The sequence below is a fragment of the Pipistrellus kuhlii genome, unplaced genomic scaffold, assembly GCF_014108245.1.
Source record: "Pipistrellus kuhlii isolate mPipKuh1 unplaced genomic scaffold, mPipKuh1.p scaffold_m20_p_17, whole genome shotgun sequence".
Lineage (NCBI taxonomy): Eukaryota > Metazoa > Chordata > Mammalia > Chiroptera > Vespertilionidae > Pipistrellus > Pipistrellus kuhlii.
The window spans coordinates 281,244-308,467 of record NW_023425482.1 but is presented as its reverse complement, the minus strand read 5'-3'; the positions used below and the strand labels follow the sequence as shown (position 1 = coordinate 308,467).

At 40.5% G+C, this 27,224-nt stretch overlaps 1 protein-coding gene and 1 pseudogene across 4 annotated transcripts in view; one reads left to right on the top strand and one right to left on the bottom strand.

Moving 5' to 3' along the window:
- ZFP82 (ZFP82 zinc finger protein) overlaps window positions 1-26,190 on the top strand; it is an 85,460-nt gene extending 59,270 nt beyond the window's left edge. For all 4 annotated transcript variants that reach the window (XM_036440754.2, XM_036440751.2, XM_045582481.1 and 1 more), the window contains one exon: window positions 24,591-26,190. In XM_036440754.2, coding sequence (XP_036296647.1) covers window positions 24,591-25,945 — 1,355 coding nt within the window. In that variant the 3' untranslated portion in view covers window positions 25,946-26,190. The remainder of the gene's footprint in view (window positions 1-24,590) is intronic.
- LOC118720551 lies at window positions 3,772-5,790 on the bottom strand (annotated as a pseudogene).
- Window positions 26,191-27,224: the final 1,034 nt, after the last annotated feature.

The window sequence follows — 27,224 nt, the reverse complement described above, 5'->3', positions numbered from 1 at the left end:
TATTCTTGTGTGAAGCTCTGCAAGCTAGCTACCCTCACTTTGCAACCCGATGGCAGACAGTCTAGCCTCTCCCCAGAAACTGGATTTCAGAGCAATTGGGAGCTTGTCTCTCTTCAAGTTGAAGAAAGCAATGCTCCCTGCCAGCCAGGACCCGCCTCCAGCCTGTATCTCGTCTGCACTCCCTGTACCCCCCCCCCCCACCTTAGTTTTTCAGCTCTTGTGCCCTGAATTATCCTCTTTCTCTTTCAGTCTAGTTGTAGGGCTTCCTTTTGGCCATCTTTCCCTTGGGTTTAGAGTGATAGACATTTTGTTTTATAGTTGTATTTTTTAAATTGTTGTGCATGGCAGCCGCTTAGGTGTGTTTACCTACACCACCATCTTCGTTCTTCTTCAGTTGCCAGTTTTTTGATTGAGTTGTTTATCTTCTTTTTTGTTAAGTTGTATGAGTTCTCTGTAAATGTTGGAGATTAAACCCTTATTGTTGATATCATTGGCAAATATGTTCTCTCATGCAGTGGGCTTTCTTGTTGTTTTATTGATAGTTTTCTTTACTGTGCAAAAGCTTTTTATTTTTTGATGTAGTCCCATTTGTTTATTTCCTCTTTAGCTTCCATTGCCCTAGGAGCAGTATCAGTGAAGAAGTTCTTTCAGCATATGTCTAATATTTTGTTGCCTGTGGATTCTACTAGTATTTTTATGGGCATCAGGCTTATGTTTAAGTTCTTTATTCATTTTGAGTTTATTTTTGTGTGTGGTCAAAGTTGGTAATCTAGTTTCATTTTTTTTTGCAAGTATTTGTCAAATTTTCCCAGCATCATTTGTTAAAGAGACTGTCTTGACTCTATTGTGTGTTTGTGCCTTCTTTGTCAATTATTAATTGGTCATAGTGGTTTGAGTCAATTTCTGGGTTCTCTATTCTATTCCATTGATCTATGTGTCTGTTTTTGTGCCAGTACCAGGCTGTTTTGAGAAAAGTGGCTTTGTAATACAGCTTGAAATCTGGTATTGAGATCCCACCTACTTTTTTCTTCTTTCTCAGGATTGCTTTGGCTGTTTGGGGTCATTTTTTATACCAGATGAAATTTTGGAGAGTTCATTTTGGTCTGTGAAATATGCCATTGGTATTTTAATGGGAAGTACAATGAATTTATATATTGCTTTGGGTAGTATGGACATTTTGATTATGTTGATTCTATCAATCCATGAACATGGTATGTTCTTCCATCTGTTTACATCTTCCTCTTTATCTTTTTTTCAGTGTCCTGTAGTTTTCTGCATATAGGTCTTTTACCTCCTTAGTTAAGTTTATTCCTAGGTATCTTAATTTTTTGGAGTGATGGTAAATGGGATTGCTTTTTTAGTCTCTCTTTCTGTAATTTCTCTATTGGTGTATAGAAATGCCATAGATTTCTTGGTGTTAACTTTGTTTCCTGCTACAATGCCAAATTCATTTATTAAATCTAATAATTTTTTGCTGAAGTCGTTAGGGTTTTCTATATACAGTATCATGTCATCTGTGAATAAGGACAATTTTACTTCTTTTCCAATTTGAATGCCTTTCCCCCCCTTCTTCTTGTCTGATTGCAATGGCTAGAACTTCTAGCACTGTGTTGAACAGGAGTGGTGAGTGTGGCCATCCCTGCCTTGTTCTTATTTTTAGGGGAAATGGTTTTAGTTTTTTGCACATTGTGTATGATGTTGGCTGTGGTTTGTCATATATGGATTTTATTATGTTGAGGTATGATCCTTTTATTCCCACCTTTCTGAGAGTTTTTATCAAGAAATGGTGTTGGATTTTATCAAATGCTTTTTATCCATCAATTGAGATGACTATATAATTTTTATCTCTCAATTTGTTTATGTGACATATCACATTTATTGTTTTGAGAATTATGTATCATCCTTGCATCCCTGGATTAAATCCTAGTTGGTCATCGTGTATGTACTGCTGGATCTAATTTGTTAGTATTTTGTTGAGGATTTTGGCATCTATGTTCATGAGGGATATTGGCCTGTAATTCTCTTTCATTGTGTTATCTTTATTTGGTTTTGGTATTAGGGTGATGCTGGCTTCATAGAAGGAGATTGGAAGCAGCCTTTAAGATTCTTACTTTGTCGTTAGTGTTATCCAATTTAATAATGATGTGTCTTGGTGTTGGTATTTTGGGGTTCAACTTGTTTGGGATTCTGTGTACTTCTTGGACTTGCATGGTTTTTTTCTTGTCAATATCAGGAAAGTTTTCTGTCATTATTTCTTCATACAGTTTTTCTATTCTTTGCTTCTCTTCCTCTCCTCCTGGTATCCCTATTAAGTGAATATTCTGTTTTGTGTTGTACCAAAGCTCTCTTAGGCTCTCCCCTTGCTTTTTCCAGTTGCTGCTGTTTGTGAGTTTTTTCCTACTTTGTCTTCTAATTCACTGATGCAGTCCTCAGCCTCTTTTATTCTACTGTTTAAGCCTTTCATTGTGTTCTTTATTGCAGCTATGTCATTCTTCATCTCTTAGTTCTTTTTCATGCTGGCGACATTCTCATTCAGCTCCTTATAATTCTCATTGAGTTGTATGTATTTGTCATCCACCCATTTAAACATCATTATAACCATTATTCTGAATTCTTTCTCTGATAAGCTGCTAGCCTCAATTTCATTTAACTCCCTTTCTGATGTTTCATCTTTTTCTTTTCTTTGGTGATTGCATTTTTTTGTTTTCCCATGTTTTCCTATAATGTTTTATTTATATATCCACTTGCTTTGCTACCCAGGTTCCTTTGGGGATGGCGCTAGTGGTGTAATCTCTCAGTTCTCCAGAGCTTGGTAATCTAGTGTAGCTCCCTACTTGAGCTATTTGGGTTCTCTTGATATAGGCCTGCAATCTTGAGAGGCACAATTGTGGTGTCTAGAAGTCAGCAACTATGGAGGGGAGTGTCCCCATTTTTACTTTCTTGCACCCTTAGTTGAAATCACACGTGTCCGGTGGGGATTCACAGTGACACCCAGGAACCGCCTGTTGGGAGAGCTCCCAGTGGCTACCACTAGTGCCCTGTTTGTAGATTGGCTCAGGGTGCCTGCCTGTTGGAAATTCGCATCTGCGGTGGTGTGTTTGCACGTGCAGAGCTCTGATGTGCTTTGATGGGTTCTGGCACTGAGGTTGAGCAGCTCGGTTGAATGTGGGCAGTTATTCAGGAAGTGGGGTTTCAGAATTTCTGCTGCAGGGCAGCGCATCCTTGTCTGTACAGAATCACACCAAGCAGGGGCTCACGCAGCTCCCCAGAGGACCCTGTGGAAATATGGGCTCAGGCTGCCTGCCCTTTGGAAATGTGCACATCTGTGGCAGTGAGATTGCTGGCACTGAGCTCTGACACACTTTGAGGGGCCCTGGCACTGAAATTACCCTGCTGCGGCATCTGTATAGGTGTCCAAGATGAGTGAATTAAGAATTTCTACTGCCAGAGTCAGTGTGTCCCTGTTTGTCCAAGATCACACCCAGCTAGTACTCACAGTAGCTCTCACAAGCACCCTATGGATAGATGGGCTTTGGACTTGTGTATGCAAACTTTGGAAGTGCCTGTCTTTTGGAGGTGCGTGCACAAACTGGTGCTGCGTTTGCCTGCACAGAACTCTGACACACTTTGAGCGAGCTTGGCGCTGAAAGATAAACAGCTAGGGTGTATGTGGGAATTTATTCAGGAAAAATGAGTTCAGAGTTTCTGCTGTGGGGCAGCGTGTCCTTGTCTGTACAGAATGACATACAGAATGACACTCAGAGCAGCTCCCTAGAGGAGCCTGTGGATATATGGGCTCAGGTGCCTTCCCTTGTCTATGACCATGAGTTTGCTGGCGTTGGAAGTGCGTGCTTGAACTTTGGAAGTGCCTGCCCTTTCGAAGTGTGCGTGTGAACTTGTGGTGTGTTTGCCTGTGCAGAGCTCTGACACACTCTGAGGGGCCCTGGCACTGAAGTTGCACAGCTGGGGTATCTGTGGGCAGGTATTTAGGAAGAGGGAGTTCAGAATTTCTACTGCAGGGCTGCGCGCCCTTGTCTGTTCAGAATCACACCCTCTGGGGCTCTCAGTGGCTCCCAAGCACTGCCTAGGTAATGGAGTCCCTGGCTGTCTAGAGAGCTGGGTTCTGGCACTGGGGAGGGGGAGGTTGTATTATACTTACTGCTGTCAGGCGGCACACCTTTACAGGTGGAGGTCTCAGGGTCCGCGGGTCTGCAGCAGGGTAGTAGGATTTTGGTTGAAGTGGCTGCTGGGTCCTGGGCAGTTCCAATGCCTGACTGGTTGGTGGTGTTGATGAGTTAATAAATCTGCAGCTGGGTGCCTGGAGTCTTGGTGTCCCTCGGTCTGCAGCTGTGGTGGCAGATCTTCTACCAGAGCGGCTGTAATGTCCTGATTTGAGACCAGACTGGGTGGTGGTGAGGCTGATTCTAGTCTCAGGCAGTTCTGTACTTTAAGATGGTGTGGTCTCTGTGCTGCTGGTGTCCTCCCTGGAGTGTTTGCAGTGGTCGCGGGGTTTTGTCATCTAAGACTGCCTGGAGTAGAAGCCCCCTGGAAGAATTGCAGGGTCAAACTGTTCCTATTTCAAACACACACACACACACACACACACACACACACACACACACCTCTATCACTCCCTCACTCAATCACACACTCTCCCTCCCTACATTCCTGCTGGTCACCATCTTTAAGCCACAGAGGTGTATTTAATTTGAAGAAGATAATATCTCCATCCTCAACAATATAATTTCTGCCTTGTCTGTACATTTCAGTAGTCTTTACCATGTTTTCAGAATCTTCTTTTTTAAAATCATTGTATTTCATCACTTCAGCCATAATGAATCCTTTTTCAAAATTTTTGTGATTCTTTACTGCAGCTTGAGGAACATTCATCATTTCCTGATGATCCATGCAGGCATTTCATTTGGGCCTGCAGTGAAAAAGTCTTCTAGTTGGAATGCACAAACCCATCCTTAATGATTTTTGGCAAAGCACTCTGTGTCATGTTTACTTCCAGATACTTCTGCCTCTCCTCAGCTTTCAATTCTTGCATCTTGAGTTCCAAGGCCCCACTGAAAGGAATGCCCAAGGCACTTGGATCATACTTGTCCACCCACTCTCTAATTTTTATCAACCAAATTTGTTTTTTTTCTAATTAATAGTTTTCAGAAATATTAACCAAGTAGACAGTTGGTTTTGAAGTAATAAATAAATGTTTATTCAGCACTTAAATCTGTCTTTCCAATCATGATAGAAATTAACAGATTTAAAAAAAAAATCTATAACCCAGGATTTGACTTTGCAACATTGTCATATTCAGGTTTTAGTTTTGTTATTGTTGTTTATATGTTTTTATTGATTTCAGAGAGAGGTAGAAACATCAATGATGAGAAAAAAATAATTAATTGGCAGCCTCCTCAACATAGGGAGTTATGGGGGGCAGAGGTTGAGCTGACAACCACGGCATGTGCCCTGACTGGGAATCAAACTGTGACTTCCTGGTTCATAGGTTAATGCTCAACCACTGAGCCACATCAGCTGGGCTGGTTTTAGTTTTGTATCTCCTCCTTTCACAGCCACTTTTTCTAGTTTATAATGGGCCCAATCATTTCCTCGTGATTAAGCTGCAGCTTTTCATTTATTATTTCTGTATCTCTAATAGGAACTACACTTTCTTCAACATATGTGAATTCATCATCTTCAAAAGCAAGTGTTAGATGAAAGATTCCATTACCATCACTAATATGAGATAAAATGGCATTTCCCAGGCCTGTCCATTGTGAGCTGCTTTTACAAGACTAGCAATATACACTACATTTAGAAAGGTAGAGATTTTGCTTGCTGGTCTTTAGATGAGGACCCATATTGCAGAATGAGAAATTTTCTCCTGAAGCCTGACTATGATTAATACATTGAAGAAGGTAGATTTACCAGCATTTGGCAATCCAACGATACCAATTTTCAAGGAGATTCCAAATCTTCCAATGATTGGGGGTGGTTTAATTCCATCACCTCACTTTTTTATGGGTATCATGCTCTGGCAAGTGATCACTCTTGCATGCCAGAGGCAGCTCCATACAGCTCCTACCTGTAGTGGAAGGTAGGAAAAAAGGAGGAGAGAATGCAGGAGCAGCAAGCATGGTGGCTGCCTTGGTCAAATGGGAACCAACACTTAATTTTTAATAGCTGTGATTTTCAGCAGTGTATTTATGACCAGTTATTTTCATAATTTCATTCTTTTCTCATAGTTACTCATGGGTTTACATATTAATTCATTAAATTAGATACTTTCAGGGGGAAAAAGTTAAACTGGACTAACTTGTGAGGCAGGATTGCCTTGTCAGTTGGACCTGTAGATGTGGCTATAACCCCAGGACATGGTCAGACACTGGCCTTTCTTCCATGCGCTAGACCCATGAGTATTGCCTAGTCTGGAAACAGACAATAGTAGTTGCTATCTGGCCTAAGGGAAATAATCTGGAGGATTCAATATACCCAGCCATATTGAACACAGTATATACCTGTTGTTAACAATACTATTCACAACTGCTCAATTTTACAAAATGAACACTCTTGGTAAGCCATGTTCACCTTGGGCAGAGTAATCTCCCTCTTGTGATTTGGAAAAATCTATTGCCAAATGCATCAAGAATTTTCAGAATTTTCCTCCCAAAGGTCATATATTTTAAATGTACTCTTTTTGTTACTATCATGTCTGGGATCTTTATATCTCCATTATATTTTATTAGAGGCCTGGTGCATGAAATTTGTGCACAGTGGAGTGGCCTATACCCTCTCCAATCTGGGACCCCTCAGGGAATTGGACCTGAACTGGCAATCTGACATCCCTCTCACAATCTGGAACTGCTGGCTTCTAACCACTCCCCTGCCTGCCTGATCACCACCTAACTGCTCCCCTGCATGCCTGATCGCCCCTAACCCCCTCTGTCTTGGTCCCCACCATTGTGGCTGTGCCAGGAAAGAAGTCAGATGTCTGGAAGATGGCTGGTTACCCAGTCTAATTAACATATTACCCTTTTATTAGTATAGATTGTTAAATATATATAAAAGCTTATTTTAAATTTTAATTTTATATACTATTTACTTTATTAATTTTATATACTATTTACTAGTTTTCAAGTTATATAGTTATATCATTTGCAAATAGGAGTACCTCCTTTAAAATTCCTTTTTTTGGTTGCTATTTTACTTTTTTATTCAATTTATTGGGGTGACATCTATACTAGTAAAGAACTAATATGCTAATGGTCGGGTAACAACCAGGTCATTAGCATATTAGCTGGGGCATTGCTCTGGAGACAGGGTGGAAGTGGGGAGGCGCCCGGAGGAGGCAAGACCATCCATGCTGGGGAGGGCAGAGGTGAAAGCCCATAGCGCCCTCCTCACTAGTCCTTCACCATCCACTGCTTGCACTCGGAGTGACCCGCAGCCCACCTGCCAGGGGTAGGAGCACAGCGCAGCAGCGCCATGATGGGGCGGAGCTGCTGTGTTGCTCCGGACACTGGGTGGAAGTGGGGAGGTGCCCAGAGAAGATGGCACCAGCTGGAAGAGACTCGAGGGACTGAGGCCTGGGCTTGAAGTGGCCAGAGAAGGCCAGAGGTTTTGGGAGCTGGGCCAGGTGCACTGGAGCTCTGTGTGGATAGGTTCAGATGTCAAGGCAGGGCTGCAAGTGGGTGGGCGGAGCCGCGTGATTTCATGTTCTGGGCTCCTAGTTTGGTTAATAAAATTATATAGGTTTCAAGTGTACAATTCTATAATACCTCATCTGCATATTATATTGCATGTTCATTATCCAAAATTAAGTCTCATTTCATCACCAATTATCCCTCTTTTACCCTCTTCTACAGTCCCAATCCCCTTTCCCTCCTGTAATCACCATACTATTGTTTATAATCTTGAAGTTTTTGTTGTTTTTGCTAATCTTTTTTACCCCTTGCACCCAGCCCTATTCCCTCCCCTACCCCACTGACACTATTAGTCTGTTTTATGAACCTATGAGTCTTTTTTTTTTTTGTTTGTTCATTAGATTCCATTTATAAGCCTTCCTCTGACTGGCTTATTTTGCTTAGCATAATACTCTCCAGGTCCATCCATGCTGTCACAAAAGGTAAAGTTTCTTCTTTTTTACAATCACTTAGTATTCCATTGTGTAAATGTACCACATCTTTATCCACTGATCTACTAATGGGCACTTGGGCTGCTTCCAAACCTTCTTGCATTTCTCTTGATGATTGTGGCATTGAGCATCTTCATATTTTTATTGGTCATCTGTATGTCCTCTTTGGCAAAGTGTCTATTCATATCTTTTGCCCATTTTTAAACTATATTATTGTTTTTGTGGTGTTGAATTGTATAAGTTATTTATAAATTTTTTATAGTAACTTCTTATCAGATGTATCATGTGCAAATATGTTCTCCCATTGAGTGGGTTGTCTTTTCAATTTGTTAATGGTTTCCTTTATGGTGGAAAAACTTTTTAATTAGATGTAGTCCCATTTGTTTATTTTTTCTTTTGTTTCCCTTGCTCTAGGATACACACACACACACACACACACACACACACACACACACATATATATATACCATGTTCCAAAAATAAGACATCCTCCCAAAATAATACCTACTTACAGGTTTCCTTCTGAGTGAAATATAAGGCATCCCCTGAAAATAAGGTCCCCCCTAGGCTAAACATGAGAGATTTGGTCCACTGATTCTGAAAGAAATGGAGTCACAAGAAATTCACCAGGAAATTCAGGAATTGGATTGTTATGATGATGTTCCAGAAGATAATGACATGATTGTCATTGAATAAATGAGTAAATTCTTGATATTATAGGATTCACAGTTTGTCTGGTTTGTGTTGACAACTACCGTACTACTGTACCATATATAGGTAATAAATTTCCTTTATTTTCATTTAACAATAAATGTGTACCATATTCTTCTTCAAGGAAAAATAAGACATTCCCTGAAAATAAGACCTAGTGCATCTTTGGGAGCAAAAATTAATATAAGACACTGTCTTATTTTGGGGAAAACAGGGTATATATATTTATATTCAGAAAAAAATATTTCTGTAAGAAATTTTCAAGATTTTACTGACTATTCTTCTAGAAGACTTATGGTTTTACATGTTACATTTAAGTATTTAATTCATTTTGTTTATACTTGTGCATTATGTATAAAAAGGTGGTCTATTTTTTTATTTAAAAATATATTTTATTGACTTTTTACAGAGAGGAAGAGAGAGGGATAGAGAGCTAGAAACATCAATGAGAGAGAATTCATTGATCAGTTGCCTCTTGCACACCTCCTACTGGGGATGTGCCTGCAACCAAGGTACATGCCCTTGACTGGAATCGAACCTGGGACCTTTCAGTCCACAGGCTGACGCTCTATCCACTGAGCCAAACTGGTTTTGGCAAAAGGTGGTCTACTTTTACTTTTGACACATATCTGTTCAATTTCCCACACCATCTATTGAATTGAATAGACTGTCTTTACCCAACTGTATGTTCTTGCTTCCTTTGTCAAATATTAATTGATCATAAAAGTGTGGGTTTTATTTCTTGGCTCTCTATTCTGTTTTATTGATCTATATATCTGTGTTTTTATGCCAGTACCATGTTGCTTTGTTTATTATGGCCTTGTAGTATAGTTTGATGTCAGGTATTGTGATCCTTTAGCTTTCTTCTTCTTTACTATGTTTAGGTATGTTCACTCTATTCCCATTTTGCTGAGAGATTTTATCATAAACTGGAGGCCCGGCACACAAAATTCATGCATGGGGGTGGGGGTAGTGTCCTTCAGCCTGGCCTGCACCCTCTCCAATCTGGGACATCCCTCTCACAATCTTGGACTGCTGGCTCCTAACCATTCGCCTGCCTGCCTGCCTGCTTGCCCGATAACCCCTAACCACTTCTGCCTGCCAGCATGATCACCCCTTAACCATTCCGCCTGATGGTTCCCAACTTCCCTCCCCTGCCTGCCTGATTGCCCCCTAACTGCTCCCCTTTGCTGGCCTGATCTTGCCCCTAACTGCTTGCTTCCTTGAACTACCCTGATTATGCCCCTAACTGCTTGCTCCCCCACTGGCCTGATTGCCCATAACTACTTGTTCCCCTGCTAGTCTGATCAGCCTTATCCAACTCTGCCTTGGCCCCCACCACTGTGGCTTTTTCCAGAAGGAAGCAGAATGTCTAGAAGATGTATGGTCAATTAGGTCTAATTAGCATATTATCCTTTTATTAGCATAGATGGGTGCTGGGATTTATCAGATGCTTTTTCTGTACCTATTGATACAATCATGTGATTTTTAGCCTTTATTTTGTTTATGAGGTATATAACTTTTATTTGTGAATATTACATCCTAGGAATAAATCCCACTTGATCATGGTGTATGATTTTCTTAAAGTATTGCTGCATCAGTTTGCTATTATTTTGTTGAGAATTTTAACATCTATGTTCATCAGGCATTTTCTTTCTTGTTAAAAAAGGCATTTTTATTGACTTCAGTGAAGAAGGGAGAAGGAGAAAGAGATAGAAACATCAATGGTGAGAGAGAATCATCTATTGGCCGCCTCCTACATGCTCCCAACTGGGGATTGAATCCACAACCTGGGCATGTGCCCTAATTGGGAATTAACCATGGTTCATGACTGACACTCAACCGCTGACCCACACTGGCCAGGCTCATTTTCTTTCTTTGTAGTGTCTTTATGTAGGTTTTGAAATTAGGATAATTCAGTCCTCATAAAATAAGCTTGTGTCTTTCTTCCTCTTTTAATTTTTTGAAATAGTTTGAAAAAAATAGGTAATAATTCTTTGAATGTTTGGTAAAATTCACCTGAGAAGCCATTCATTCTAGGACATTGGCCTGTTGAAATTTTTTAAATTACTGCTTTAATTTTCTTAGCTATAATTGGTCTATTCATATTTCTTGATTCTTCCTGATTCAGTTTTGGAAGGTTGTATCTTTCTAGCTATATTTTTTATATAGTTCCAAATGTCCAATTTTGGGGCATGTAGTTGTTTATAATAACTTTTTACAATCCTTTGTATTTCTATGCTGTTCATTTGTTACTTCTTTTTATTTCTGATTTTATTTATTTGGATCTTCTCTCTTTTTATTTATGGATCTGCTTAAATGTTTATCAATCTTATTTATCTTTTCCAAGAACCAGTACTTGGTTTTTATTTTTATTTACTTTCTTTATAAAAATGCATTTTATTTAATGACCAAGTACAAAAATATAAACACACACATTCACACACTTATATAATTAATACAATATTGACTTTTACCAGGTAAGATGCATTGAGAAATGTTCTGCTCTATGTTCTTTCATTAAAAAAAAAAAGTGAGTCACCACTTAATAAATTTTTCAAACAACAAATACGTTACAACACACAACAGTTCTAGACTAATACTAACTTATAACTTTGGGGGAGTTTATAGTCTTCCTCCTTCTCAGAATTAGCCTACACGTGTACTTTATTTACTCAGAGAAAACAAAAATTAACTTAGCCTTGTTACCATATATCCAGCCTGGACATGGTGGGAGCTTTCATTGTGCTTAAATCACCTACTTTCCTGGGCCCAAAACTGAGGGGGTGACTTGCAATTATGTGTGTACTGCACATTTTATCTATCAGTTCTTTTTATATATGCTATCCTCACAATAACCCTGTGAAGTCGGAGGGAAAATATTATCAGATTTACTTTTCAGATGAAGTTAAGGCTCAGAGTGCTTAAGTGATTTTCCAGGTCATCAAATATTTGGGAAGAGGCAGAGAGAATAAGAACCATTAACTTTTAGGTTGAGGCTCTTTTCTCTAAACTACAGACTCAGAGAGTACAATCTGACCTCAAATATTTTTACCACTTAATCCTCCTTTTCTTATTGTTGACTCAAATTTTTATAGGAAACAACAAAAGACATGATTCTAAACTTATCCTGCAAAGTTTATGCTTCTCTACCAATGAAAACTTATGGCCATGGGATATATATTCTTTTGGAAAGTACCGTGTCCTTAGCTTTAGTCTAAAGGAACAACTATACTAATAAAAGGCAAAGCCACAGTGGTGGGAGCTGAGGCAGACATGGTTAGAGGCGATCAGGCTGGCAAGGGAGAGCAGTTAGATGTAATCAGGCTGGCAGGGGGGAGCAATTAGGGGTGATCAGGCCACGAGGGGTGGGGGCAGTAAGGGGTGATCAGGTTGGCAGGGGAGGGCAATTAGTGATGATCAGGCCAGCAGGGGAGGGTAGTTAGGGGCGATCAGGCCGGTAGGAGAGGGAAGTTAGAGGTGATCAGGCTGGCAGGGGAGGACAGTTAGGGGTGATTAGGCATGCAGGCAGACAGGGGCAATCAGGCAGGCAGGCAGGTGAGCAGTTAGGAGCCAGTGGTTCCATATTGCAAGTCAGATATTCCCCACAGGGTCATGGATTGGACAGGGTGCAGGCCGGACTGATTGACCACCCCATGCATTAATTTCATGCACCAGACCTCTAGTTCTATATAATAAAAGCCTAATATGGAAATTGACCAAAAGGTGGAAAAACCAGTTGCTATGACACACACTGACCACCAGGGGGCAGACACTCAATGCAGGAGCTTCCCCCAGCCAGAAGGCCCCAGGCCAGCCAAAGTGGGTGGGAGCAGGCCCCCCCCCCCCCCCCCCCCCCCCCCCCGCGAGCTCTCTGCTGGTCATCCCACAGAGGGAGACAACAAATGGTAACAGTGGGGGGCAGGGCTGGCTGGTGAACAGGTGGTGCTGCCCCCTTATTGCTTTGAGGAAGGTGACCAGTGGCAGGGTTCAGGGCTAGTGAGTGGGCAGTGTCAGGCTGCCTGCTGAGACAGGTGTCAGCGGGGGGCCCCCCAATCACCCCACTCACCAGTCGCCTAACAGAAGAGGTGGCGGCAGCAGAGGGCAGAGCTGGCCAGCAGGCAGCACCAGGCCACCAACCAAGGTGGGTGCCAGCTGTGGCCCCCCCCAATCACCCCTCTGGTCGCCCCACAGTCTGGCCCTTATAATTGGCCCGGATTAGGGATCCTATCCTATATATCGGGAACAATCTCTTAGATTTAAAAATTAAAACCAGGAAAGGCTACTCTAACACTGAAAAAACCGGATGACGCAGTGATGATATGCATGGTTTCTGGCTTGCACATTTTGTGGTCAGCCCTGATTTTGACACTTATAACTGTGTAACAAAGCCAATTACTTAACTTCTCTTTGCTTCAGTTTTCCACCCATAAGATGGGGAAAATGGTACTACTGCCTCAGAAGCTTTTACTTTTGTGACAGAGTTCAATAGAGAGCTTTAATGCAGATGAGATATGAGGATTTGAAGAAAATCCAAGTCTTGATGAAGTTATTCAAATTCAAAGTTTGAATGAGTAATGATGGTAGGCCTCAGGGTCTTCAAAAACTTATACTTGTTGCTTTCTCAAAGTTCTAGGATTTGAATGCCATAATACAAAATGACTCATGTTTTTATCCATTGATGGTCTTTGTATTTTTATTAAATGAAGTCCATGGATATAGTGTTCTTCAAAAACTGTCGGGGATCCAAGGTTCTAGGTGGACAAGAGAAGCTCCTCCCTCCCATCACTATACCCTCCACACCCCGAGTACTTGGATTTTAGACTCTATTTTATTTTATTTTTACCCTAGAGGCCTGGTGCATAACTTTGTGCACCAGTGGGGTCCCTAGGCCTGGCCTGTGGAATCGGGTTGAAACCAACTCTCCAACACCCCTAAGGGGTCTCAGATTGCAAGAGGGTGCAGGCCAGGCTGAAGAACCCCACTGGTGCACGATCAGGACCAGAAAGAGACACAAGAGGTTGGCCAGCTGGGGAGGGACAGTGGGAGAGCTTTAGGGCATGTCTGACTCGTCTTGCTCAGTCCTGATCGCCTGGACCCCAGCAGCAAGCTAACCTACCTGTCAGAGTATCTGCCCCCTGGTATTCAGTGCACCTCATAGTGAATGGTTGGCCAGTTGACTGCCCCCTGGTGGTCAGTGCATGTCATAGCGAGCAGTTGAACATTTAGTTCATTTAGTATATCATTAGCATACTAGAGGCCAAGTACATGAAATTTGTGCACGGGGAGGGGGGGTGTCCCTCAGCCTAGCCTGCACTGTCTCCAATCTGGGATCCCTCCAGCGATGCCTGACTGCCCATTTAGGCCCAATTCCACAGTCATGAATCCCTCTCACAATCCAGGACTGCTGGCCCTCAACCACTTGTCTGCCTCCCTGCCTGATTGACCCTAACTGCTTCTGTCTGACAGCCTAACTACTCCCCTGCTAGCCTTATCAATGCATAATGGCTCCCCTGATGGCCCAATTGCCCCTAACTGTCCTCTCCTGCAGGCCTGGTCACCCCCAACAGCTCTCCCCTGTTGTCCTGGTCACCCCTAACTGCCCTCTCTTGCCAACCTGGTCCCCCCTAACTGCTCTCCTCTGCTGGTCTGGTTGCCCCCAACTGCCCTCCCCTGATGGCCTGATCACCTCCCAACATCCCTCCCATGCAGGCCTGGTCCCCCCAACTGTCCTCCCCTTCAGGCCTGGTCACCCCCAACTGCCCTCCTCTGCCAGCCCAGTCACCTCTAATTGCCCTCTCCTGCAGGCCTTATTGCCCCCAACTGCCCTCCCCTGCAGGCCATCTTGTATCCACATAGGAGCAGCCATCTTGTGTGTTGGAGTGATGGTCAATTTGCATATTACCCTTTTATTAGATAGGATGGGTTGCAGGTTTGTTACCTTGGCTTTGATTAATTGAACATATTACTGGACAACCCGACACTTAGCATATTAGGCTTTTTTTAAAAATATATAGTGTTCTCATTGATATTTTTTCCATTGAGTTTTAGAGAGAGTGGACAAGAGGGAGGAGAGAGAAAAAAACAAAACAAAACAAAACAAAAAAACAACCTTGATTGGCCTCTCCCCTGTGTACCCATGCTTGGGCCAGTGATAAAACTGAGGTATATGCCCTTAATCAGGAATTGAATCCATGACCCATTTTTGGCCATTTTGTTAATTTTGCTATGATCTGTATTATTCCCTATCTTCTACTCATTTTTGACTTTGTTGTTCTTTTTATAGTTTCTTTAAATGTAAAATTACATGTTTGTTTGATTTTGAGATTTTCCTTGTTTCTTGAGGTAGACCTTTAATGCTATGAATTTTCCTCTTAGGTCTACTTATACTATATTATATAGATTTGGGGCTGTGCTCTCATTTTTATTTCTTTCAAGGTATCTTTTGATTCCTTCCTTGAACTTGTTAATGATTCATTGTTTAGTAACATTCTATTTAGCCTTTATTTCTTTGGGTGGTTTTTAGTTTTTTCTTGTGATTGATTTTTTGTTTTATATCATTATGGTCAGAGAAGATGCTTTATATAATTTAAATCTTCTTAAAATTTATTGAGACTTTTTTGTGTACTAATATGTGGTTTATCCTAGAAAATGTTCCATGTGCAAGGTAAAAAAATGTGTATTATGTTTTGGGGTGAAATGCTCTGAAGATATCAAATAAATTGCCTTTGCTGGTATTGCTAAGTGGTTAGAGCATCAGCCCACTAACAGGTTCAATTCCCAGTCAAGATTATGTACCTGGGTTGTAGGTTTGTTCCCTTGGCCAGTTGGGGTATGTGAGGGAAGCAACCAATAAATGTGTCTTTTTCACATTGATGTTTCTCTCTCTCTCTCTCTCTCTCTCTCTCTCTCTCTCTCTCTCTCTCTCTCTCCCCTTCCTTCTACTCTCTCTAAAAATTAATGGAAATATATCTTAGGTGAGGATTAACATCAATAAAATAGTTACTACTTAAAGTCATCTGTTGTAGTGTATCATTTAAGGCCTCTGTTTCCTTGTTGGTTTTCTGTCTGGAAGAGCTATTCATTGATGTAAATTGGGTGTTAAAATTCCCTATTATCACTGTATTACTGTTGATCTCTCAAGAATTGCTTTATATATATCTAGGTACTCCTTTTTTAAGTTGCATAGATGTTAACAAGGGTTAAATCTTTTTTGTTTTTTGATTGCTCCCTTTATCATTATGGATTGTTCTTCTTTTTCTCTTATTATAGCCTTTCTTTTAAAATCTATTTTGTCAGATATTTATATTCCTACCTCAGATAGATCTGCTTTGCCTTTCCTTCTTGATAGGGTGGCATTTTGTAGTAGATTTTTTATGGGATACAATGGCACAGCCTCCTTGATCATATGAGCTGGATGCTCCAGAATGTTCCTTGTATGGAATATGTGCATCCTCCTATTGTAATTGAGTTTTTATTTGTTTGTTTGTTTATTTTCTAGGTACTTTATTGTTAAAACAGGTCACAATACTAAGCTCTGGCTTGTTCTGCCAATGTACAAGCTAAAAATGCTTGCTTAGCAGTTGAGGAGCACTTTGTAGTAGCATGTTTGAAAATTCAATAAAAATTCATATAAAGCATATATTCAAATAGTTTCCATAGGAACACAGATTAGTGTGACCCCATTGCCTAGGCTTTCCACATTGTTCCATCTGTGCCAACACTACTTACAAAGACAGTTAAAAACTAGCAATAATTAAGTTAAATGGTCCCCCCAAAATCCATTAAGGCAAACTATACTCACATAACAGCTACAGTAATGGCATCTACATATTAATACAAACTGAAGCACAGGCTGCTGGTTGGCATTTTATTCCACTCTCCCAAGCACAAAAAATAGAGTGTTGATGTCCTGCTCCTCCAACTCAGGTGGAAGTCATGGTACTGGTCTTGCTACAATACATCAGTTGCCATGTTGGTCCTGACATCACAGAGTAATAAGCCAGCCTCTGGAATCCGTTGAAAGTAGAAATAGAAGCAACAATGTAAGCACCCAGTTTTTAAAGAGCATCCAGTTTTGTACATGCATCTCAGGCAAGGCTGTCACATGTTGATCCCCATATGCTGGATGACAATACTTCTCATCTGGTTTGGCCTCTTCTGCAAAAGGGGCTTCACGTGTGCATGATCATCATATAGGATGCAACTAAATATTCATATACTCCATTATTTCACATAATACATAAGGAGTTTTTCCTCATCATTGTTATCAGAGCCTGTTTGTTTCTTTAATACCAGTTTTTTTTTTTTTTTTTTTTTTTTTTTTTTGTGTGTGTGTGTGTGTGTGTTTTTCTCCCAATATTAACTGCAAGTGTGAAAGCTGATGCAACATAGTATCTTTCTGCCTTAGCTATGAATGTTACTCCTGAATCTGACTTGTTAATGGCTGGATTGAATACACTGGCAATCTCTTCAAATTTAAGCTTTGCATCCTCAGATCCAGGAAAGTCACCAATATCAAGCAGATGCATGTTGAAACCAACCTCAGCTCCCATGTCAAAGACACATTGGGCATCAGAGATGGCCTACATGAAGTTCTCAGAATTGGTACAGCCACTTCCCATGTGGAAACTGACAACAATGACATCTTTTGCCCATCCCAAAAGAAACCTATTGGTTTCCAATGTGGCACCAAATTTAACACTGAGACAACAGACCACTTTGGAACTATCAGTGGCAATCCGCATGACCAACTTTGCCTGTAGATGTTTTGCCTGGCAACTTTCATCAACTTGACTTCACTATTGAAAGTCATCATCTAGACTCCACAATTAACAGCATATTTAATCTGAAATACTTTTAAAAATATGTTTTATTGGGAGAAAACCAGAAGGAAGTGCAGAGGAGCTGTAAAAGCCTAAGGTACGGAAACACGCGGTGCGCGTGGAGAGGACAGAGCCGGAGAGGAGGGAGGCTGAGTGCCTGGCTGGCATTCCCTAGTAGGAAGGAGATAAAAGCTCTGACTGTGTTGGGCCACAGTTCTGACTGCTCTGAACCCCAGTTCTAAGCCAGACCCCGGGGACCCAGGCTCATCCATAGGGAGCTAGGCTGTAAGGCAGAAACCCGGGGGAGCAGCAAAAGGAGGTCCCGGCGGCGCGCACATTGTGCGCAGAGAAGGGACAGTTGGCTGTGCCGCAGAATTGCCCTGGCGGGAAGGAGACAGGGGCTCCAGATTGCTCTGATCGCCACCTCCAACTCCACTTCCAACTGAACTGAACCCCAATACCGGGTTCATTGGGGGAAAGCCTAGACTGTTTGGTAGGAGGCGAAAATCGAGGGCACCTTTCTCTCAGAGGTGCTTGCAGTGAGTACTGAAGGACCCTGAGACCCAGGAACTGCATAGGGCGGGGCTGATGGAAGCCAAGGCTGTAGGCTCCACCCTGAAACTCTGCCCCATCTGTAGCTGCGAAATGCGACAACGAAATAGATCACAAATGAAAGAAATGGAGGACAAAAAGTGACTGGATATGGAGGTCAAATCTACTCTTATAAGGTTTTTCAAGAATTTCCTAGAAAAGATCGATAAGACCTATGAGGATATGAAAAGAGATCAACTAGAATTAATAAGGAATCAACAAGAAATGATAAGGGATCAACAAGAAATGATAAGGGATCAATAAGAAATGATAAGGGATCAACAAGAAATAAAGAATACATTGTCTGAAATAAAAAAATATTATACAGAGTCCTAAAAACAGAATGGAAGATCGCAAGAATCAAGTCAAAGATTTGGAACATGAAGAGCCAGAAGACACTCCTCCACAGAAGCTAGAAGGCAAGAGAATCCAGAAAATTGAAGATAATGTAAGAAACCTCTGGGACAACTTCAAGCGAACCAACATCAGAATTATGGGGGTCCCAGAAGATGAGAGAGAGCAAGATATCGAAAACATAATGAAAAAATTGTGACAGAAAACTTCCCCCACCTGGTGAAAGAATTAGACTTATAAGTCCAGGAAGCACACAGAACTCCAAACAAAAGGAATCCAAAGAGGACCACACCAAGACAAATCATAATTAAAATTCCAAGAGCAAAAGACAAAGAGAGAATATTAAAAGCAGCAAGAGCAAAGAAGGTAGTTACCTATAAAGGAGCACCTATACGATTGTCAGCTGATTTCTCAACAGAAACCATGCAGGCCAGACGGGAATGGCAAGAAATATTCAAGGTGATGAATAGCAAGAACCTACAGCCAAAGATAATCTATCCAGCAAAGCTATCACTAAGAATCGAAGATCAGATAAAGAGCTTCACTAATAAAAAAAAAAGCTAAAGGAGTTCATCAACACCAAACCAGAATTATATGAATTGCTGAAGGGGGTTCTTTCAGAAGAGAAAGTAAATAAAGATAAAAATTATGAACAACAAATACGTAACTATCAACAAGTGAATCTAAAAACCAAGAAAATTAAAAAAAAATCTGATGAACAATATTAACTGTTGAATATAATAGAATCAGAGGTATGGAAGGGGAGTGAACTGACAATTCTTGGGGAAAAGGGGAGAGGGGGATGTGGGAAGAGACTGAACATATACTGTGCACCTATGGATGAGGACAATGGGGAGTGAGGAAAGGGCAGAGGGTGGGGTGGGAACCTGGTGGAGGAGAGCAATGGTGGTGGGGGGTGCGAAGGAACATTTGTAATAATATGAACAATAAAAATTTATTTAAAAAAAATAAAAAAATATGTTTTATTGATTTCGGAGAGAGGAAGGGAGAGAATAGAAATATTAATGATAATAATCACCTATTTGCTGCCTTCTGCATGCCCCCCTACTGGGGATCGAGCCCACAACCTGGGCATGTGCCCTTGACTGGAATCGAACCTGGGACCTTTTAGTCTGCAGGTTGACTCTTTATCCACGGGGCCAAATCAGCTAGAGCAAATCTGAGATACTTAAAAAAAAAAAAAAAAAAAAAAAAAAAAAGGATTTGCATACATCATTCTCTCTGGAGGCATCCCAAGTGTCAGTACCAATTGTATTTCAGTCTTGCCAGTACAGTCAAATCCCTTCCTGATGACAGCTAGGGTCTTCACTATGTTCTGCTGTCATTGCATTTGACTGCATAAAAGGGGGTGTCCCAAAGAAGAGCTTTTAACCATTTCATATGTTTCTTCAGAATATTTCCCAGGTCTGTAAAATAGAAGGCACTCTTATCATTGGAAGAAGAGACTTTATTAACTTTTTAGTTCAGCATGTCCTTGGCAGTAAAGTCCTCATTGAGGAAATGGCAGTAACATCTAGAAAACATGAACAATGTTGGTTTATTACCAACATTGTTCATGTTTTCTAGATGTTCTGAAATGCAATAAAAAGGAAAAAGATAGGGTTTAAAGAAAGTATTGCCAGCTTTTCACAAAACAGTTCTTCAGGAATTCCAAGTCCAGCAGATGGGTATTCTCTTGGTGCAGCAGTGGAAGTGCCCTTGGAGCACAAGGGTGCCTCAAGCTGACCCCATGGAGTCACAGGTGCCTCAGCTGAGTGCACAGGAACACTGGCCACCCCATCAGCAGCCAATCCGGCTGCCTGCTACCTTGCTTCCTCCCTAGAAGCATCACCTGACAGAGGGGCAGTAGCGGTGGAGGTTGAGGGGACTGACCGTAATTGAGTCTTGATTGCTATTGGCCCATTTGTGCATAAGATTAGTCCTTAGGTGGACTGTCATGATTGGTTTTGGCCACAGTGTATGAGCTGCTGTGAAGGTGCTAACAAAAAATGAAGTGGAATTTGCCTCAACTGGGTCTGATGTCTGCTGAGATCTTTCTTCAGATATGCCACTTTTGAAACTAATTGGATTCTGCTCTGTTGTTGTCTGAAGTTGGCCAATTGGTACATGTTGGTTCAGAGGGTCTGTTAATAGGGACTTTGATGCAGGTCAATGTCAAAAACTGCCACTGACTCACCTTGGACACCTTTATGGAGCTACAAAGTGATTCACAGTTTGTGGCTTCCTTTGCATGAGCATGGAAAGCACCAAGTTTTTCACTAAGGCCACTTGCACTTGCATCGAGTCTTGGAGCATGTCAGCAAAAGGTCCAAGTATCCCAAGATCCACATCCGCCAGCTGGCTGCCTGTTAGACTTGGCTGCCGTATAGACTCAGAGCTTCTGGTGGTATTCAAGTTGCAAGAGGAAGGTTTTTAGGAGTTACTAGGTAAAGGGTGAGTGTTGTTCACCAAATTGATACAGATTCAGACTTAGTTCTGTGCTGGGTCTGAGTCCTTCTCAATAAAACCCCCAGGTTATACCAAAGTCTAGCTGCCACCAGCTGGATGCTCAGAGAACTTTGCTGTGGGGTAGGGTCTCAGAGAGTTATCAGAGTGAGGCCAGTAGAGATTATCAGGAACAAATAGAGTAAGATTTGGTTGTGTTAGGGGAAGTTCTACACCAGTTGGGCATATAAAGGAATAATGTTCCCATTCTAGAGCCATGCCACTTGGTGTGTTGTAGAAAAACATAAAGAAGTTCTTCATTACCAAACTAGTATTACATGAAATGTTGAAGGGTACTCTTTAAGAAAAGGAAGAAGAATAAAAAAATAAAAAAATATGAACAATCAAAAGGCAATAAATATATATCTATCAATAATTGAATCTAAAAATCAAAATAAATGAACAAGAAACCTAATGAATAAAAAGTTATCACTGGCAGCCATATCTGGGCTTCTAATAAGATATCTAATGAACAAAATAAACATTAACATAGTATCAGAGGCATGGAAATTAACAGAGTGACAACTCTAAGAGAGAAGGGTTGGAGCTGATAAAGATTTACCAAAGATTTTATATGTATATATACATTACCTATAGACACAGACAATAGGGTGGTGAAGGTTGGGGGCAGGGCAGGAACTCGGTGGAGTGGGACAATCAGGGAGAAAAAGCAGGACATCAGTAATACTCTCAACAATAAAGATTTAAAATTTTTAAATTAAAAAATAAATAAATACTTGTTAAAACAAAAAGCTAACAACAAAAATGGTGGCAGAATACATGGAAACTACACTCACCACCTCTTAGAACCAAACTGAATTCACAACTCAACTACAGAACAATCAACCTCGATGAATAACCAACCGAGGAGGAGCTGAATAGAATTCTTATAACCAGGGACTTGTAGAAGCCAAATTGATACTGGTAGAAAGGGCAAAGATCCAAAAGGGCTGGCCCTGCTCTCACAGGCCACAACTGAGACTCTAGAGGGATATCTCAGCTGCAAAGTTCCCCCTTAAAAGTGTAGGATCTGAACCCTACAGCAGGCTCCTCAGCCCAGAGCACCAGAGCTGGGAAGAAGCAACCACATACCATCTGGCTGTAAAAATCAGCAGGGATTCAGTTCACTGGAAAGAGATAAGAGTCTGCTAGAAACATAGGTGCCCTCTTAAAGGGCCAACACACAAAATCTTGTTCAGAGCTACTCACCCTGAAATCCAGTGGGAAAAGGGAAGAACACAGGAGAGTTGTGTGAAAAGAGACAGCTTAGTAGCTCTAGAAAGAGAGCTGAAAGGATAAATACCAAGGAACCTGTGCTGAGTTCCTCTCCCACATCACAGATGACATCATTTGGGGTGGAGCACTCTTCTCCTATGCTTTCATTAATTCCATTGAAGCTCTCATTAAGATCTTAGATTAATCTAATAACCATTGTTTTGAACTCTGTATCCACTAGTTTGCTTGCTTCCATTATATTTTTGTAACATACTAGTATTTCTTTGTTTCTACATTTTGGCTGCTTTCCTGTGTTTGTTTCTATGTATTAGGTAGAACTGTTATGTTTCCTGGAATTGGTAGAGTAGACAATAGTTGTCCTATAGGCCAAGTGGCTCAGTCTCCCAGTCAACTGAGCTGGGCACTCTAGGTGCTCTCCTGTGTGGGCTGTGTGCACAGTCTTCTTGTAGTTGAGCTTTGATTGCTGTTGGTGTCATTTGAAAGAGTTTACCTCCAGACCAATTGGCTGTAAGATTCAGCTGTGTCTACAAGGGAAGAGCTCTGCTGTGAAACAGATACCCATATGGAGCAGGATTTGCTTTAGTAAGGCTTTGGTGCTCACTGAGTCTAACCCATGAGTATGTCACTTATGGATATGTAGAGTTTAATCTGATATGGTTTGTCCACCAGGTGTACTGGGGCCTCCAGGGACAGTGCAAAGTCAGCCACTGCATGGGACCACCTGACAGGAGTTACACAGAGATCTTCAGATGGCTGATACTTGAATTTGGCTAGGAAATTCCCAACTGAGGCCCAGCTATGAAGCAAGGCAGGCTGGTATTAATGCCAGGTCTTGGGCCTTTAATCAATAGGTTTCTTGCTGTTGCTTGTTATAAGCAAAGGCATTTTAATCACAGTGGGTTTGATTTTAGTCTAAGAATAAGGAAAAATTGTTGAAAAAAAAAAGTTAAGTATGAATTTTTCTTTTATCTTCATCTGAATCACATGGAGAATATTGAAATAGGATTGCCCAGGACTGTAGAATCTTATGCAAGAGATTTAGGTTGTTATCTAAACCTGAACATTTGTAATAAGTACCCTAGTGATTCTAATCTATATCTCAATTTGAGAACCACTGACTTAAAATGTTTACAGGCATTATCTCAGAGATATTGTGGATTTGGTTTCAGACCACTGCAATAAAGCAAATATTCACGTTAAAGAAATTCACACAATTTTTTTGTTGTTTTCTAGAGACTATTCAATTATGTGTACATCATACTGTAGTCTATTAAGTGTGCAATTGCTGAGGTGTTTCTCAGCATCTTAGAAGGGCTCAAGGAATCTGGAAAAGGGGGTGTGCATAAATGAATAAAGAGTCTAGACATGAAATATAAATTTGGAAGGCATATTAGAAGGCCAGATGGAAACTTGGTTCTAGTACCTAAGTTCTCTGAGTCTCTGGACCCCTCGCTTTTTATTAACACAAATATCCCTAAAGCAAAGCAGATATACATATCAAAGGTAAGGCCTGGTAAACAATAAAAAATTATCAGATGGGGGAACTGTCCTCAGCTGTCTTGCAGTAGGCAATATAATGCAAATCTTCAGCTCTGCTGAAACTGTCCCTCAACCTTTTGGTGAATTTCCTGTATTTATTATGCTAACTACTGTTCCCAGCCTCCAGCATGCAATAGCATCATGTCTAAAAAAACAATATACATAACTTAATTAAAAATTATTTATTGCTAAAACATGTAAACCATTATCTGAACATTGAGTATATTATAATCTTTTTGCAGGTGGAGAGTAATATCAAAGATCGCTGATCATAGATCATCATAACAAATATAATAATAACAAAAAAAGTTTGAAATCTTGAAAGAATTAATAACCAGAATAGGACAGAGACATGAAGTGAACAAATGCTTTTGGGAAAATGGTGCTGATAGACTTGGTTAATGTAGGATTGCCACAGGCCTCCAATTTGTAAAGAACATAGTATTTGTGAAGCACAATAATGGGATGTACAATAAAACGGGGCATGCCTATAACTAATACCCAATCTTTCATGAACTCTTTTTTTTTTTCCTGGTGTTCCCTTATGTTTTTCCCCCCTCCAATTTTATAGTAGTTTTAGAATTTCATTGGGCATTATTTTGTGTTTTTTTTTTTTTTTTTTTTTTTTTTTTCTGTAGAAATTTTATTACTTTCAGAAAAAAGAACTATATGTTTGTTCTCTTGTTTTCTTTCAGATTTGGAGACCGGATATGAAACCAAGAGGTTATCTTCAGAAAATGACATTAATGAAATAAACTTAGTCCAGTGGAAGATAATGGAAAGAATTAACACACATGGCCTTAAGAACCTAATTTTAAAATATAATTGTGAGTCAAAAAATTTTTTTAAAGGACAAGAGGGATTTGGAGAAGTGAAAATAACATCTCAAAAAGTGTCCTCTCACCAGAATCATACATCTCTTACTCCATATCAGAGAATTCAATTTGTTAAGAAACCCTATGAATGTAAAGAATGTGGGAAGGCCTTTAGAGTACGCCAACAACTTACTTTTCATCACAGAATTCACACTGGTGAAAAGCCCTATGAATGTAAGGAATGTGGGATGGCCTTTAGACAGACTGCCCACCTTAATCGACATCAGAGACTTCATACTGTTGAAAAACTCTATGAATGTAAGGAATGTGGAGAATCTTTCATGTCTGGTCCAGATCTTAGAGTACATCAGAAAATTCATATTAGTCAGAAGCCATATGATTGTAAGGAATGTGGGAAGGCTTTCAGAGTGCGTGGACAACTTACTCTTCATCAGAGGATTCATACTGGTGAGAAACCCTATGTATGTACAGAATGTGGAAAGGCCTTTAGACAGTATGCCCACCTTACTCGACATCAGAAGCTTAATACTGCTCACAAACTCTATGAATGTAAAGAATGCGGGAAGGCCTTTTTGTGTGGCTCTGGCCTTAGAATACATCACAAACTTCATACTGGTGAGAAACCTTATGAATGTAAGGAATGTGGGAAGGCTTTTAGAGTGCGACAACAACTAACACTCCACCAGAGAATTCATACTGGTGAGAAACCCTATGAATGTAAGGAATGTGGAAAGACCTTTAGTCGTGGTTATCATCTTATTCTTCATCACAGAATTCATACGGGGGAGAAACCTTATGAATGTAAAGAATGTTGGAAGGCTTTTAGTCGTTACTCACAACTTATTTCACATCAGAGCATCCATATTGGTGTTAAGCCCTATGACTGTAAGGAATGTGGGAAGACCTTCAGACTCCTCTCACAACTTACACAACACCAGAGTATTCATATTGGTGAGAAACCCTATAAGTGTAAGGAGTGTGGGAAATCCTTTAGATTGCGCCAAAAACTCACTTTACATCAGAGCATTCATACTGGGGAGAAACCCTTTGAATGTAAGGAATGTAGGAAGTCCTTTAGACTTAATTCATCACTTGTTCAACATCTGAGAATTCACTCTGGGGAGAAACCCTATGAGTGCAAGGAATGTAAGAAGGCCTTTAGACAGCATTCACACCTAACCCATCATCTGAAAATTCATAATGTAAAACTGTAAGAAAGTCTCAGTCCTGTAGTGTAGAAACCTTATTAATGTTGTAATTCCTTTTGCTTCATACATGCAATCATCTTGGTATATGAATTTTTATAGAATTTTTTAAATATGGTAATTTAGAAAAAAAATCTCTGAAAATGGAGGTGGAATAGATGGATGTGTCCTAAGCCTTGTCCCGGAGCAGATAGAACAAGCAACTAAATCAAATAACATCCACTCCAAATTGGTGAAGTAGATACAGCTGGTGAGCAATTCACAACCAGAAAGGGCAGAGGACACCTGGAGAATGGTAAAATCAGAAACCTGGGCTGAGGAGAACTGCAAGACCTGTGAACCCAGAGAGTCAGAGGGAAACCTCACAGCACAGAGGCCACATCCCTTTGATCAGGCACAGCGTCTGTCTGTGGAAAGGAGGTCCATAGGACTTCTGGTGACAGGGGATTCTAGATCTGGGTCCACAGTCATGATGGCCAGAGAGGGCATTCAGGGCTGCTGCCTAGACTGCACTGTGCTGAGAGGAGAAACACTAATCAGAAAGGATATATGAACCCCTATGTTCATAGTGGAACAATTTACCATAGCTAAGATTTGGAAACAGTGTGCCTATCAGCAGATGAATGGATTAAAAAATGGTGGTACATTTACACAATCTACATATCTATACTATGCTGCGGTAAAAAAAAAAAAAAAAAAAAAAAAAAAAAAGTAGGAATTCTTACCATTTGCAACAGCATGGATGGAACTGGAGTGCATGATACTAAGTGAAATAAGCCTGACAGAGAAAGATAAATATCACATGATCTCATTTATGGAATATAATGAACAACATAAACTGATGAACAGAAACAGATCCAGAAACAGAAGCATTGATCAGACCATCAAACCTCAGAGGGAAGGTAGAGGGAAGAAGTCAACCAAAGGACTTCTATGCAAGCATATAGTTCTAACCAATGGACACAGACAACAGGGGAGTGAGGGCATGAGTGGGAAGATGATGGGGCAATGGGTCAATATTGTAATACCTTAATAATGAAAAGCATTATTAAAAATGTCATTTAATGTATTCTACCATTACTCAAATATGATAAACTTCACATTCATTCTTAAAACTGATCTTAATATAAAAAATGTGAGAAACACACTTACCTCTATCCCATCATTTTCCTACTTGTATTATATTGGACAATATGCTGTTAACTGCTCTGTGTTACAATTTAGATTTGTAAAATCTGTAACAATAAAAGCATAATATGCTAATTAGACTGGATGTTCTTCCTGATTA